Source organism: Labrus bergylta, chromosome 20, assembly GCF_963930695.1.
Source record: "Labrus bergylta chromosome 20, fLabBer1.1, whole genome shotgun sequence".
Lineage (NCBI taxonomy): Eukaryota > Metazoa > Chordata > Actinopteri > Labriformes > Labridae > Labrus > Labrus bergylta.
The window spans coordinates 8,605,754-8,620,993 of record NC_089214.1 but is presented as its reverse complement, the minus strand read 5'-3'; the positions used below and the strand labels follow the sequence as shown (position 1 = coordinate 8,620,993).

General features: G+C 39.1%; 1 protein-coding gene across 1 annotated transcript; it reads left to right on the top strand.

Moving 5' to 3' along the window:
- The first annotated feature begins 284 nt into the window (after nucleotides 1–284).
- On the top strand, nucleotides 285–14,788 carry cip2a (cellular inhibitor of PP2A). The gene is given in 23 exon segments (XM_020658064.3): nucleotides 285–399; nucleotides 626–728; nucleotides 2,177–2,324; nucleotides 3,482–3,594; nucleotides 3,876–3,970; nucleotides 4,059–4,155; nucleotides 5,045–5,167; nucleotides 6,133–6,278; nucleotides 6,368–6,443; nucleotides 7,347–7,425; nucleotides 7,428–7,567; nucleotides 7,915–8,077; nucleotides 8,154–8,301; nucleotides 9,102–9,201; nucleotides 9,308–9,426; nucleotides 10,154–10,322; nucleotides 11,027–11,101; nucleotides 11,625–11,735; nucleotides 12,095–12,291; nucleotides 13,009–13,122; nucleotides 13,247–13,329; nucleotides 13,701–13,840; nucleotides 14,419–14,788. Coding segments are annotated over 23 exon segments (2,715 nt in total). The 5' UTR covers nucleotides 285–370; the 3' UTR covers nucleotides 14,566–14,788.
- The last annotated feature ends 452 nt before the right edge of the window (nucleotides 14,789–15,240 follow it).

The window sequence follows — 15,240 nt, the reverse complement described above, 5'->3', positions numbered from 1 at the left end:
CTATGTAACAGATATACGGTACATGGGGTGGTTCGTGGTTCTCGTTCCGTCTCCTCAAATTCCCTCATTTATCGCGTTGCTTCAATGAGGACATTTGAACGGGAGGGCCAACAAACCATAATTCGCTCAATTTAGAATAAATATATGCATTTAGCCATTGAGAGTTTTTTTTTTTTTTTTTAAGCAAAAATAATGACTAAAATGTAGAGTCTATCTGACAATATTCGACAAAGTATTATATAAACGTTACGAAATTGTATTTGACCTGTGTATCCCCCCTTTTTTTTTTTTTTTTTTAACATGGTACGTTCCTCCGAGATTCGAAGCTCGGAGCGGGAGGAAGGAGCCGCTGTGTCGTCACTCGTTGTTGATGTTCCTGAAAGAGAGTAGTCACCACAGGTATTATGTTTATGCAATAAAACAGCAGAGAAATGTTCTATGATGTTTGAAACTATTGCGCAAGAGTCAAACTTATAAAACAATCGTCGAGTTTGTTGAATTTACTATTGACAGTCTATTTGTTTCTTAGCTGCCGTTAGCGTCAAAGAGTTTCAGCCGTTTGAAAGCCGTTTGATTTGATGCCTCACTTTACACTGCTTAATAACAAAATCACATTTGTTTACAGGATGGACATGACTACGTGTTTGAAGTCTCTGTTGCTGGCTATCCAGCAGTACCGAGAGGGCAGGACGGCGCAGAGTGCAGCGCAGCTTCAGAAACAAGTGGAGGTGAGCTCGGCTGTCTGTTCAGGCTGCTTTTCTGCTCCTGTTATGGCAGCTCAACTGAGCATGCGCACAGGTTGGGTATTATATTATATTATATATGATAACACAAGAGATTGGGCAGGAACATCTCAAAGAGGCTTCATCATTGGAGGCAGTGGTGAACAAAGGACACAACTTCATGACTTGAGTCTTGATGTCTATAAATAATATGTCAGCCAGGCTTTACACATTGAGAAAACTTTCACATTTCAAACATGGTTTAAGATATTCTACAATTCTACAATTCACTTAGTAGACGCTTTTATCCAAAGTGACGTACATCAGAGAGTAAGAACAGCACAAGCAAGGATCTAGAAAAAAGGGAACAATGTCAGTAAGAGCAAACGATCAGCTTTGAGTCTGATTGGACACACAGGTGCTGACAGGAAGTGACAAGAGGCAAAACACGACATTGACGCTTTAATCAGTATAGAAACCATCTTATAAGTTGTCATTATCAAACAAAAACAATCGTCACAACCATCATCATCATCAATGATATCGAAACCATCATCATTAAGTTAGTAGGTGTTCATGAAACAGTTGGGTCTTTAGCTTTTTCTTAAAGGTGCAGAGGGACTCTACAGATCGAATGGAGGTTGGAAGTTCATTCCACCACCGGGGGGGAAACAGAGGAGAAGAGTCTAGTCAGAGACTTAGGACCCTGTTGTGAAGGTTGGATCAGACGCCTTTCATTGTCAGAGCGTAGTGGGTGGGAGGGAGTGTAGATATATGGTCATTTCTATGAATGTTGGAGAAATTAATAGAGATGTAGTCGAAAGTACGATGTTTGTCTTTCAAATGTAGTGCAGTGAAAGTATTATGTTAACCCAGTGAGTAATGCTAAAGTAAAGTATAGATAAAAAATGAACCAAATTAAGAGAAGAGAAGATAATCTTTTACGGATCCCCAGTGGGGAAATGCAAGTGTTGCAGCAGTAAAAAGAAGAGCATGCATATGAGTTCAGATAAACTAGGAATAGATAGGAAAACATACAATGTATTTACAACTATTGACTAGTAAGTATACAGTACTCAAGTACATTTACTTTGTTTAGTTTATCATACCAGGCGGCTGTGGCTGTGGGGCCGCTGGGGCTCAGTTGGTAGAGTCATCGCCTTTCAACCAAAAGGTCAAGGGTTCAATCCCCAGCTGGGCAACATGTCCAATGTGTCCTTGGGCAAGACACCTAACCCCGCATTGCTCCCGCTGCTTCGGTGGCGGTCTATGACTGGGTTAGTGTTGTACTTACTCTATGATGTACATTGCTTTGGATAAAAGTGTCTGCTAAGTGAATTGTAACATTGTAACACCAGTGATCAGAGGTTATAATGAAGTGCAAGAAACAATCACTAGGGAGGATTTTTTTTTTTTTTCAAAAGTAACTAAATCTGAATGTTTTTTGTTTGCAGGAGGTTTCCAGACTGAAATGTGACCAGCTGCTGTCCTCAGGTCAAATTCTGCCCAGTGACTGTGTGAATGGGCTGGTCGAGCTGGCTGGAAACCCAAACACCAGCCCCATCCTGACAAGCTCCATTATCTCCTTGCTCGCACAACTAGGTATAGTATACATGTGTTTAAACTACATAACCCCCTTTCACTTCATTCATGGACCATTAACTACATGCTCTGACAGATTTATTTTTCATGGTTACATCACACTACAAAAGAGACGGTGCTTTCTTTTTTAACCTGGAGCTTTTTATCCAGTCAGCTTTTGATAATCTTCTAACAAAGACACAAGAATTCAGGTGCCCACAAACAGTAATAGAACATAGCCATCAAGACAGTCCTTGCTTTGCTGCTAAGTTGAAAGTCAGGCATTACATCCGTCCATCAAAATCCAATTTTCAAATCCATCAAATCTTTAACAGCAATGAATTTCTCCTTTTCCCTCCCTTTGTAAGGATATTTCTGTGAGACTTTTAACATCGGCATTTCTGCTTGGATTTGTAGAATAATAGATAAAACTATAAATGGATTAAACAAATACATACAGGGGGATGTCATGTCATTCAAAGAAGAGTCCTGGGGTGTAGGTAGCCTAGTGGTTAGTGCGTGCTCCCCATATAAGGAGGCTATAGTCCTCCAAGCAGGCGGCCAGGGTTCAAATCTGACCTGTGGCTCCTTTCCTGCATGTCGTTCCCCACTCTCTCTGTCCCAGATTTCTGACTCCACTGTCCTATCTCTAAACAACTGCATCAAAAGAAATCAAAAATAAACCTTTAACAAAAAAAAAAGAAGAGCTATTCCATAGTCTCCTACTTATTTTCTAAATCTTTAGTGATGCTTTCAAACTTGCACAAAACAGAATTGGATGAGGTGCATGTGTGAATGCAAGCTGAGAATTATATTGCGCCGCCTTTAACTGGAATTGTTTCTTCAAGCCCTCTAGAAAGTTTTCTTTGTGAAGTCAGGCTGAGCTGATGTGAATTTTCTAAACATTCCGAGTGCAGAAAGCAACACTGATATTGAATATCACTGTGATTATTTGTGATTCTTGAGGCAGATAACTGTACTGCTAGTGTTTGCTTTGTGAAAAGACCTGGAGGACTGTTTTACTGTATCTGGTTATTGTTCATTCACCTTGTATTTATGTATGTGTCTGTGTGTATGTAGATATTTGTCCATTCTCTACGATATACTTTAAGACAATAAACAACAGTTTGTGTTTTAATAATGACAAATCTTTATCTTTTTTCTCACCTCTCCTTTAGCCTGTGATGATGCTGGTTGGGAGATTCTTCACAACAGCTACAACCTCACCAGCACCCTGGCCTCTGTCATCCACTACCACAGCGCCACCCCAGGAGAGCCCCTGGTATTGCAGGTAAGTCAATCATTGCTGACCAATCCTTTTTCCCCCTCTATGGTCCAAACATGACTGTTTTCTCTCCTTTGTATTTGAATTGAAATTTATTTTCTGATGTTTTTTAAAGACAAATCCAGAACGTAATGCTGGTTTTGTTTTGACACTATCAAAATAAAGTCAGTCCCTAGAGATTTCTTCAAAACATTGATGTTTAAACTTCTGCTGATTGTCTGACCATTTTTTCATAAATTTAGTAAAGACATGATTTGCTGTACAGTTGTTTTGTGTGTATCTTTCAGTGTTTGCAGGTGCTGCAGAAACTGACGTACAACAATCAGGTCTTTCAGTCTACAATCTACATCCATGAGCTCATCGCTTTTCTGGTTACCAACATGTAAGAGCCACATCTCACATCTCCCACTCACATAATGACGCTGAGAGGTTAAATGATTTAAATAAGCATATCATGTTGTACTCTGCAGCAACTCTCACACTGATGACATCATCATACCATGCCTCGGCCTCATGGCCAACCTGTGTCATGACAACCACTCAGTGCAGAGTCACATCAAGTCTCTGGTGAGTCCACTGAAGAATGATTTTTTTTTTTTCCACTGCATCACAGGCTCACAAAGTTCATCTGAAAACTCTGAAGTGTAGAGCTTGAACAATGTCTTAAGAACTGGTCAGAAAACTAACTGGTAACTTTATTAATTGTCAATCCATAAATGAAGACAAAGAGTTGCAGAAACAGTCAGTCTTGCGCAAAAAAAATACATTTTATGCCTCCTTGAACGCCATTATGCCATTGAATTGCCCCTGGGGACAAATACAATTTTTTTTTAATGGAATTTAATTAAGAAAAAGAAAACAAGCTTACAGAGATGTTTTTCAAAGCATTTTCTTTTTAAATTGATTCCGTCTGAAACTGATCTGTTTGAAAAAAAGACCTAAAATCTAGATTTCTTATTTTTTAACAGATTCCAACATTTTTACCAGAGGAAAGTAGTGCATTGAATAATATGTTTTCTCTACTTGGACTAAGAAATATCAGAAATGGTGTGCACATTTTCTGCAAGCATGGAAGTATAGTGGTCTAGAACCTCGAGAGGTTTGCCTTTTTTCCCCCAAAAAAAGTTTTTTGTTCAACCTTAATGACATAAAGTAGCCTTTGATGCAAGCAAGCAAATTGAACAGCAAGCATCAAATTTGTCTTGAACAAGAATATTTTAAATAGTTTTTTTTTTTCCTGGTTGCCATTTTCTGATTAAGTTCTTATGAACCACTTCTGTCATCTGATGTGCTGAACTGTAACTCAAGCATTTTCTTCTAATAATCAACAATGGACTAAACTTAATGTACCAGAGAAACAAGATATTCACGCAGCAATTATTTATCAGCTTGTGGCTAGTTCTAAACATCTAGTCTTAATGCTTTTGGTCTAATATGTGTGTATGTATTTTTGTAGGACAATGTGAAGCCATTCTACCGCACTCTGATGAACTTCCTGGCTCACAACAGTCTGACTGTGGTCGTCTTCACGTTGTCCATCCTGGCCAGCCTCACGCTGAACGAGAAGGTCGGAGAGAAGGTAAGTGGGAGATGCATGCTACTCTGGCTTTTTGATATTACTTTCATGTGGATAGCTAGTTTGCTATAGGAGCTAAGGTCAAGACTAGAAATCCAAGCTGAAATAGTCTTCAGTTCTTACCGGCAAAAAACAGCATCAATTGATTGCACTAGGGCGCCAGAACACAGATTTAGAAACATGTTTGAAGATGTTTCTTGATGATGACCTTTTTTTATCTCTTCAGTACACAGTACTGTGTCTTTTTCTGTTGGTTCCCCTCTTTCACTTCAGTTTTTAGTACCGATATATCGATATATTTTCAAACAAGATCTAGGGTAAGACAATATTGTTAATATCGATACAGTTTATGTTGCATTAAAATAACATTATAGAGGTGCCAGTTCACCTTTTTCTCATCTCACTGATGATGACTGACTGTCTGTCCCTCTTAACCCTGCTCCTCCTCTCTCTCTCTTTTATTGTATTTAAGGAACATTTTTATTTTATTATATTACTATTTGAATTCACAAACAGGTAGTTTATTTTCCATGTGTTTTCACTGTTAATAAAAGGCATATCGATATATGGGTCAGTGACAAATAAGGGTTATTCAGATGACCAATTCAAAAATCTTTTAAAAACACAATTTGAAAGCATGCATCAGGTTCATTAAAATATGAGATTTGTATTCATGTTGGTTTTGTGTTTTTTGGAATGACATTTAAACCTTTTTTTTCAAAAGGTAAGACGAAATGGACCTAAAAATGTCAAGTGGTGTAACCACTGAAAAATTAAGAATAAAGCACAAAGCACAAAGCTGAAAACACCTCTGTTTTATATCGAGTATCGCCATTCAGCTAAACAATATCGAGATATGAGTTTTGGTCCATATCTCCCAGCCCTACCGCTGTGAAACAAACAAATAAACTAGTTGTAGGCGAGTTGCACTCATCTTCTCTGACAGTATTTGTGTTTTTTCCCTTCAGCTTTTTGATGCAAAGAACATCTACCAGACTTTCCAGCTGGTATTTAACATCATCGTGAACGGTGACGGTACTCTGACCAGAAAATACTCTGTTGACCTTTTGGTCGACCTGTTGAAGAACCCAAAGATAGCAGATTACCTATCCAGGTACACCAGTGTTTTTCTGCAAAGAGACTTTAACCTCACTGTTGATTTGAAATCATGTTGAAATAAAAAAACATTTTCTCTGTTTCAAGGTATGAGCACTTCTCAGCGTGCGTGTCTCAGGTGTTAGGATTGCTGCAGTCAAAAGACCCAGACTCTGCTGCAAAGGTGAGAAGACATCATTTTTTCACACATAACTCATCATGTTTTTTTATTGTACAATTCTCAGCGTACACAAACACATAGGGTGTTAAACACATTTAAGCTCTTCAACTGTGCTGCTCTGAAGCTTCTGTGATCAGGTGTTAAACTGAAGAGCACTGACTGCATAATGGATGAGAAGCAGGGATGACAACTGTTCCCCTGCTTCCCTAAAAGCGCTCCGTCTGGTCCAGCTGTACTTTGCTGTGAAACCAAATGGCAATGTTGACTTAATCAATAACAAAACCATGAAATGCTGAAATGATATGTAATTTGTGGTGAAATTATTGAAACTTTTATTTTGGTGTGGTTTGATTGTGTAGAATAGTGGCATGCTCACGCTCCATGTATAGAGGCCATAGTACTCCAAGCAGGCGGCCTGGGTTTGAGTCCGACCTGCATCCCCTTTCCTGCATGTCATTCCCCACTCACTCTCACCATATTTCCAACTCTCTCCATTATCCTGCTTTATAATAAAGACAGAAAAAGGCACAGCCTAATATACCCCCTAATATAATGGTAGGGGGAAACAATGGTAGGAGAGAGAGAGAGAGAGAGAGAGAGAGAGAGAGAGAGAGAGAGAGAGAGAGAGAGAGAGAGAGAGAGAGAGAGATGAGAGAGAGAGAGAGAGAGTGAGAGAGAGAGAGAGAGAGAGAGAGAGAGAGAGAGAGAGAGAGAGAGAGAGAGAGAGAGAGAGAGGAGAGAGAGAGAGAGAGAGAGAGAGAGAGAGAGAGTCGAGAGAGAGAGAGAGAGAAACTTGACTGATAAACCATCCAACCAATTCTTAATTGATAATTTTAGTCAATAGAAAGTGAGAAAACACTGATGATCCTCAACACAGTCCCAGCTTGATCTGTGTGTTGTTTGCAGGTGTTGGAGCTTCTCCTGGCCATGTGCAGCGTCTCAGGGCTGAGGTCGCTCCTCTGCGAGGTGGTTTTCAGACCAGCGGGACCAAACTCAGAGCAGGAGGCCGCAGGCAGGCAGCTGGAGTGGATGGTGGGATCGCACTGGTGCAGTGGCTGAGCTCGCCTGTGGAGGGCGCAGAGTCCTGCTCCCTGCAGACCCTGCAGCTGCTGAATGAACTGCTGGAGGTACTGCTGACACTAGCACACTTGTTGCAGCTCTATTTATAGTTAGAGCTGCAAATTAGAGCTACCAAATATTTTCATAATCACTAAATCAATTTAAACTTTAAAGGAGTTAAAAGTTTGAATATTGTCTGGTTTCTTGCCTCCTATAACTTTAAACTGAATATCTGTGGGGTGTGGAATATTTGAGGAATATAATCTACAGTACAGTTAATGTTTGACTGTCTCTCTGTTCTTGGTCCAGCTTTTAAAACTTATTTGAAGTTATGAAAGGGTCAGAGAAAGGTTGATTTTGTTCTTTTAACTTTCTACTCTCTCTTTTCTTTTCCCTGTGTCCTCTCTCTGTCCAGGAGGCGTTGACCGCAGAAACTTTGTCTGATTTTGTGCTGAGCTTCGTTGAAATGCTGCTTCCAGTCCTTTTAGCGCTCCTGAAGGGCCTTGATCCTGCAGGGGGAGACGCTCACCTGAGAAAATACTGTCACCGCATCACACACATAAACAGTCTGCTGCTTAATATCCTGAAATCACTACTCATGTCTGCTGTTTGTTTACATTTAAAGTGTTTTATCTGAAGCCTTAACTCCTTCACTCCTCTGCGCTGAGGACTCCACCAGATCTTTAGTGTCCCGTCATGTGAGCGCTCAGCTCTGCCTCACGCAGGTGGAAACCCTCCTCTCCTGTTGTCATAGCAGCAGCCCTCTCACCTGCCTGCCTCCTGGCTCTGACAATGACCTCAGGTGAGTGAATGTTGTAGTTCTGATCACCTGGTGTGCTGTAGATTTATTCAAATGCTTGGTGATCTGTACTGTGATAAGGGGACTGTTTAATATAAGCATGGTATACTTTTAGTGAGGTAAATTAATTGTAGACGAGAAATGAGTAGTTGTTACTATTGAGCAAATGTGTTTAAAATAGATCTAATGAAAATATTTACATCTGTTTGTAGAAGGAAATTATTATTTAATAATAAGTCCATTAAGCTTCGTTTGTTACTTTGATGATGAAGTGCAGTACTTTAACAAAATATTCTTTAAAATATTTGCTCTAGAGCAGTGATTCTCAAGTGGTGGGTTGGGACCCAAAAGTGGGTCGCGGAGCCATTTTCAGCGCGTCGTGATATGTGTCTCAAGAATTCTTGTCAAAAAGTTTTGTACCCTCTGAGGTCCGAACTGCACAGTTTTCACCAAATAAATCTGATCTGTATGAAAAAATATCAGAATTTTTCATGGAAGAGTTGCCGGAGGTTCCTGAGGCTCGACCAGCTGAGAACCACTGCAACATGCACAACAGCGTTACAAAGTTTTATAGTATTCATTATTTTAGTCGAAAGATTTCCAAGTCCCACGTTATCAATTAAGATCAACTCACTGCAAACATTTTGTTTTGTTTAACTTAAGGCCTTTACCTTTCAAGACTTGTTCTATTATGTAGTCATTTGTGTTTCTGTGCTGAAGCTATTTGTACTCCAGCAAGAGATCTGACATCTTCCTCAGCCAGCCTCATCATAAACAAATAAAGTAGAGTGTTAATGTTTCAGTCAGGTGTGTGCAGAAGCTCTGCTGAGGACTCTGGAGTTAATGAGCAAACTGAGGCAGCAGGTGAAGGACATGGAGACCAGCTTCTACAGGATGTTACAGGTAGATTTACACACACACACACACACACACACACACACACACACACACACACACACACACTCATCACCTCATCACCTCTTTTATAAAATCTGCTTCTGTCTTTCAGGACCAGAGGATTGTGACACCCCTCTCTCTCGCCCTTACGTCCCACCACAGAGAGCGCGTGCAGACCGGACTCTCTCTGCTGTTTGAAGCCACACCACTCCCAGACTTCCCCTCACTAATGTGAGTCACATATGTTAAAAAACAAAACAAGTTAATACAAACCCACAGAATGCATTTACATGTAGTGTCATGCTGCCAGTCAGGATAACTAAAAACTAAGGCTATAAGGAAACAAATGCTGTAGATGTCTATAAAACATATGAACATGCCTAGAGTAACTTTTTACTGTGCTACACTGTTTTTGCAAATGTATGACAAGCGATAAATTTATCATTTTTTGGATGAAATCAAGTTGGAGTGATTCAGGTCACTGTTTTATTTTCTACTCTAAGTTATTATAAATATAAGTTATTTAAATATTTTTTTTACAGGAAACAAACTGTTTAGATACAACATGCGTTGCTGAGCTTAAAGAAAAATTGTGTCCTTTAAAAAAATGAAAAACACAAGCTGAGATTGGAAGCACAGAGCTCAACTAAAGTCATTATTTATAAGATTTAAAATACAAGGGAAATCAGAAGTATTTTAAAGTTCAATTGAATTGCAGCATAGTTGTCCATCTGAACGAATTTATTTCGATAGCGTTTTAAGGCTGCAATCTTTGTTTGCGGTCTGTTTTGACATCTGTCGTCTTGTTTTTATTTTAACTAAAGACTACATTTAGAATGAATTCAGGACAAATATTGAATTTATTCATCTCAAAATAGAATGTAGCAGAACAATCTGAAAGTCTAAGGATTGTTTGCTTTTTTAAATGCTCTATGTAAATCAATTCATTGTTCTCCAGTTTGGGAGAAAGTATCGCCGCCAACAACGCCTATCGTCAAAGGGAGGCTGAGCACTCAATCAAACGTGTTGCAGTTCAGGAAGTCCTGCCTTCAGGCAATCTGGACTCTTCCGGTGGTTCGAGCAGGAGCGTGCACAGTCTGGCTGAGAAGATACAGAACGGATTAGAGGTACTGTGTGTGTGTGTGTGTGTGTGTGTGTGTGTGTGTGCGCGCGTGCGCGCGCGTGTGGGCGTGTGGTTTTGTGTGCGATACAGACGTCATGAAGGCAGTAGAAGGTAGCGAACCACCAGTCTATAGGGACTTGGGATTGGAACCATAAGGTCACTGTTTCAAGTTCCAGTCGATCCAAAAGTATGGAACTGGGTTTGGTTGCTGGAGAGTGCCAGCTCGCATCCCGAGCACTGTGGAGTTGACCTTAAGCAAGGTAATGAACTCCAAAACTGCTCGGGCACTCTTTGGTGTGCAGCCCCCTCACTCTGACATCTCTCCATTAGTACACACCCACAGATTTATGGTTGTGCATGTGGACACTGAATTTCCCCTGAGAGATTAATAGAGTCTGTCTTCCATAAAGGCTTTCTCTTGTTTCACTTTAATTAGTCAGAACTTTACTGTTTTAAAGGTGAAATCAGATTTACAAAAATATGTTTGTCTTTATGGACTGTATGAAAGAATTTGAAGTATTGGTCCTCTTATAAGACATTTTCCTTGTATCTTTACCTTTTATCCAAAGTGCTTATTCTATGGAGCTTACTGGTCGTGCTTTGATGTAGAATTTTTCACTTTTTGGTTTATTTTATCTCTTCAAAGTCACAAAAGAGAATTCACATCAAACTAGTTTTTCTGGAATTTGACATTTTTGTTGTTTTCAGCTGCAGGACCACGGCAAGAACTCGCACGTGTCTGAGATCATCAACGTTTATGAACAGAAGCTCTCGGCGTTTGCAGTGAGTATTTTAGTTAAGTAGTCTATGTTGATACTTAAGCTTTTATGTTTTTGCTGAAGTCGTATTTGACACTATAACTCTAATGTGTTTTTATAACTGAAAACCTCCCTGAAATATCCACTGAGTACTTTCAGTGAATAATACAGAAATGTCTGCATTTTCTAAACTAAAACAGTATTATATTGATGTGATTTAATTACACTGTATGTTTCCCCATTTCTTTTTTTCTCCCTTCCTTTGTTCATATGCAGGGCAAAAAATAATGAAAGTAATGACAAAATACTTGAAGATAAATCCATCTCATTGTACACTAGTGCTGAATAACGGTCTTAGAAACAGATGTAAAGCTGTTAGTTCTTCACTGTCATTGTCAATCCTACATTTGACTTTCTACTCGATGGGGATAGTGTTTTTATTTCATCACATCTTCTTCTTGAGGGCCTTGTGATATAGCTGAATCTAAAGTGTTGTTCTTGATAATGTGGTCTATTCAGTTTAACATCTCTTTGTGTGTCCCTGTCAGTCTAAAGAGAGCGGACTGCAGGACTTGTTGGAGGCGAAGGCTCTGGCTCTCTCTCAGGCCGACCGTCTCATCGCTCAGTATCGCTTCCAACGAGCTCAAGCTGAAGCCGAGGTAACGGTCATACAATTCATCACACAGTTTGATCATCATTTTGACTTCATGTATAAAAAAAATTAATGGCTACAACTTTTCTAAGTTATGTGAGTTTATTTGTAATAATTTAGAGTTTGGACTTTTGTTGGACAAGCATTACATTATTGCCATCTTGTCATTTATTTCTACTACCTGATTGTACGTATAAGCCGATGATAATGTCACATCTCAGTCACAATAGAAGATTTTCACAGGGTGTGTTTTTTTGTAGGATTTGAATACTTCTCTCAATGTTACAGGAATTTTCAAACGGAATGCTAATTTTATTCATGAAGTCAACCACAGCTTAAACTGTATGACATCTGTTTTTCTTGCAGGCCTGTAAGCTCGGCTCTCTGCTGAAGGAGGCAGAGCGGCGTCGCGAGGATTTGCATGTGGAGCTTAGTAACCAGGTGCTGGAGGTGGAGCGATTAAAGGCCGACATGGAGGAGCTGCTGCAGCACAACACCAGGCTGCAGCAGGACTCAGAGGAGCACCAGGCCCTCAAAGAAGCCTACAATGCCCTGCTCAACAGGTCAGACACACACAGAACAGAGGCATTCCAATTTTTGCATGTTGCATAAAAGTCTTCAGGTAATTTCCCTCAGAAATAGTCCTTAATTTAATTTACTGCAACCACATTTGTTGTGGGCGAAGCGCATGGTCTCAAATGTAAAATAGATGCCTGCTATGTGGTGTTAATGTAATTTGTATAAACTCTTTATTTCAATGTAAAAAGGTCTTCACATTTTTAACAGGCACTCAGCTTGTTCTTGACATTAGCCTCTGTATGTCACCTCACTAGCTAGGAAGGTCATTATCTCATGAAGGGCAAATGTGAAATTTTCTTTTGAAAATACATCCATACATTTTATGTCACGTATCTGAATAAATGTCACACTTATTAACTGAATTTAAAAAATACATATTGTTCTACGCAGCTTAGGTAACAAACACACCTCTAACAATTGACTAAAATTATATCTCCCAAAAAAGACAGGCTTTCATAGACTTAAATTAATAAGAGCCCAGGGTACTAGTTTAAATGTTATGGCATGTAAAAAACCATGATCCTGCCTAAGAGCACTTCAGTTTGCCACTTGACATCTTTGAAGCTTGATCCAAAGGCAACAGTTCTATGTATCAACGGATGAAACTAAAACGTTTGAAGTGAAGGCAACTAGAGGCTTAAGCTTTACTAGGATGAACAGTTTTTGTTTTCTTAGATTGCTTAACTGGTCGATCTTTGCAGGTTAAACGAGAGTGAGCGGCTGTTCAAGGAGCTGCAGTCGTCTCACAACTTGCTCACAAAACAGATCGATGCTCTGAGGAAGAACCACGAGGCGCTGCAACAGAAGCACGAGAAGTAATGCACACGCACACACTTATCTTCCATCGTGCTTTTTTAATGCCTGAATCTTTAGACCCTTGATTTATCAGGGAGGTTCAAATGTTGAGGAAGAAACAACCTCTCTCGTTTGTGTCCTCAGGATTGCGTCAGAGTTGGAGGAGCGAGAAGAGGAGATCAGATCCCTCAATTCAGATCTGAAGCAGAGGAACAGTGACATCACAGGTTTGACTTTCAGCACTTTTAAAACCAGCATGTTTATAAAGGCTGCAACTAATGACTATGTTCTTTATTTGCTTCAATTAAGTCATTGTTAGTTTCCAATGAGTGTAGCTCTCTTTCTCAGGTTATTTCAACTTATATATAATTTAGTTCACCACAGAATTTACCTGAATTAAAAATTATTTGAATAATGAGGATCATAGCAGTTATAGATGTGACCAAAGCTTTGATTTTTTTTCGTTACGATAAAGTCTTGGTATTTTTCTCTGGAAAAGAACGATAAAATATTTGGAAAGAGATCCTTGTCCAAGCAGGAATGTCAGTTCCAAGTATTTAACACTGCTTACATTAATTCTGTGCCCTGTTTCTGTCAGGTTTGCGTGGTGAACTGCGCTCCAAGGAGGAGAAGCTGAAGGCAAAGGATCAGGAGAGGAGAGACCTGGAGGAGACGGTGGATGTTTTGAGGAAAGAACTTAACAAGACAGAGCAGGCCAGGAAGGACGCCAGCATCAAGGTAACAAAGAGAACTGTGCTTTTTCAACGGGGAGAAACACTGGAGACCACATACCCACAAATCCTCGCATTTAGAGCTTTAATTAATTTCTTATAGTTGGACGTGAAATCAATTCACTTCTTTTGGGAAAAAAAACACAACAAAATCAACATGGCTATCGGTTAAAAAGTAACAGTTTAAACATTGCTGTGAAATATTTTCAGGAAGGGAAAACAATGAAAAAAGTTAAATTACAGACAGAACTTAAAATAAAAAAAGACAAACGCTTGTTTTGGTTTGTTTTATTAAAGTATTGTCTTTAGGAAATTAAGAAACCCAGATAAAGATAACCAATAATTACATTTCCTCTACCTTTTCAATCATTAGTGCTCAGAAATGAGGTTGGGAAAAAATATGAATATGGCCATCAATCATTGTCCTGACTCATGAGAAACAATTATCGAATGGCAAATTCGGTGGCAAATATCGATTTTTTTTAATACAAAAAAAAAGGCCCAGTAAACATTGGTTGTAGTTCAGATTCAGATCTATTTTGTCTTTGTCAGAGATTTGAACATTTTGATTTCTCTCTTTTTCAGGCATCATCTCTGGAACTGCAGAAGAGCCAACTGGAAACGAAGCTGAAGCAGAAGGAGGACGAGCTAAACAAACACTCTACCATGATCTCCATGATTCACAGTCTCAGCAGCGGCAAGTTGAAGAGCGACGTCAACCTGTCGCTCTGAGGAACACACACTTGTGCAGATGAGTGAAACAGGAATATCAGATTTTTTTTTAAACTGAAAGGATTATTACCTTTTTTAACTAAATGAACTTTTTACAGTAAATAAAACACAGACAGTGAAATGTACTAAACAAACTAGTATTTATAAGTGTTGAATCTTTGTTTGTCATGTATGTGTCTATATGTATATGTTTTTTGTTTGGTAAATAAATGATGGATCTGTATTCGTCTTGGTTTTATACATCCATACAAAAATGTGTGTCCTGGAAAGTGAGCGAGAGCTGATTCAGAAATATGTTAATAATAGTTACAGGTTACCTAGAAACAACAACTCTGAATGCTTTGAATGTGATCTACTTCAAAACCAGATCTACTGAAATCACATTTGTTGGGGAACAAAATAATGCAAACTCTGGACAGACGTGAAGTAAAACACTGTAAACACCAGGGCTGCATCATATTTTGTAGTTTAATCTTTAACCTAATATGAACATTAGTAATAAAAAAATCATAGAAGTCTTAATGGCGAGAAATAAGACAAATGATTTAGTGTAACCAAGCAATGCTCCCTCACACAGCATGTGTACATTTTAAAGGAGCAATATGCATCATTTTACTGTTAATGTTTTAACACATGCACGTTAACCTGAATTTTACTTCCAAGATGTCGGTGTAA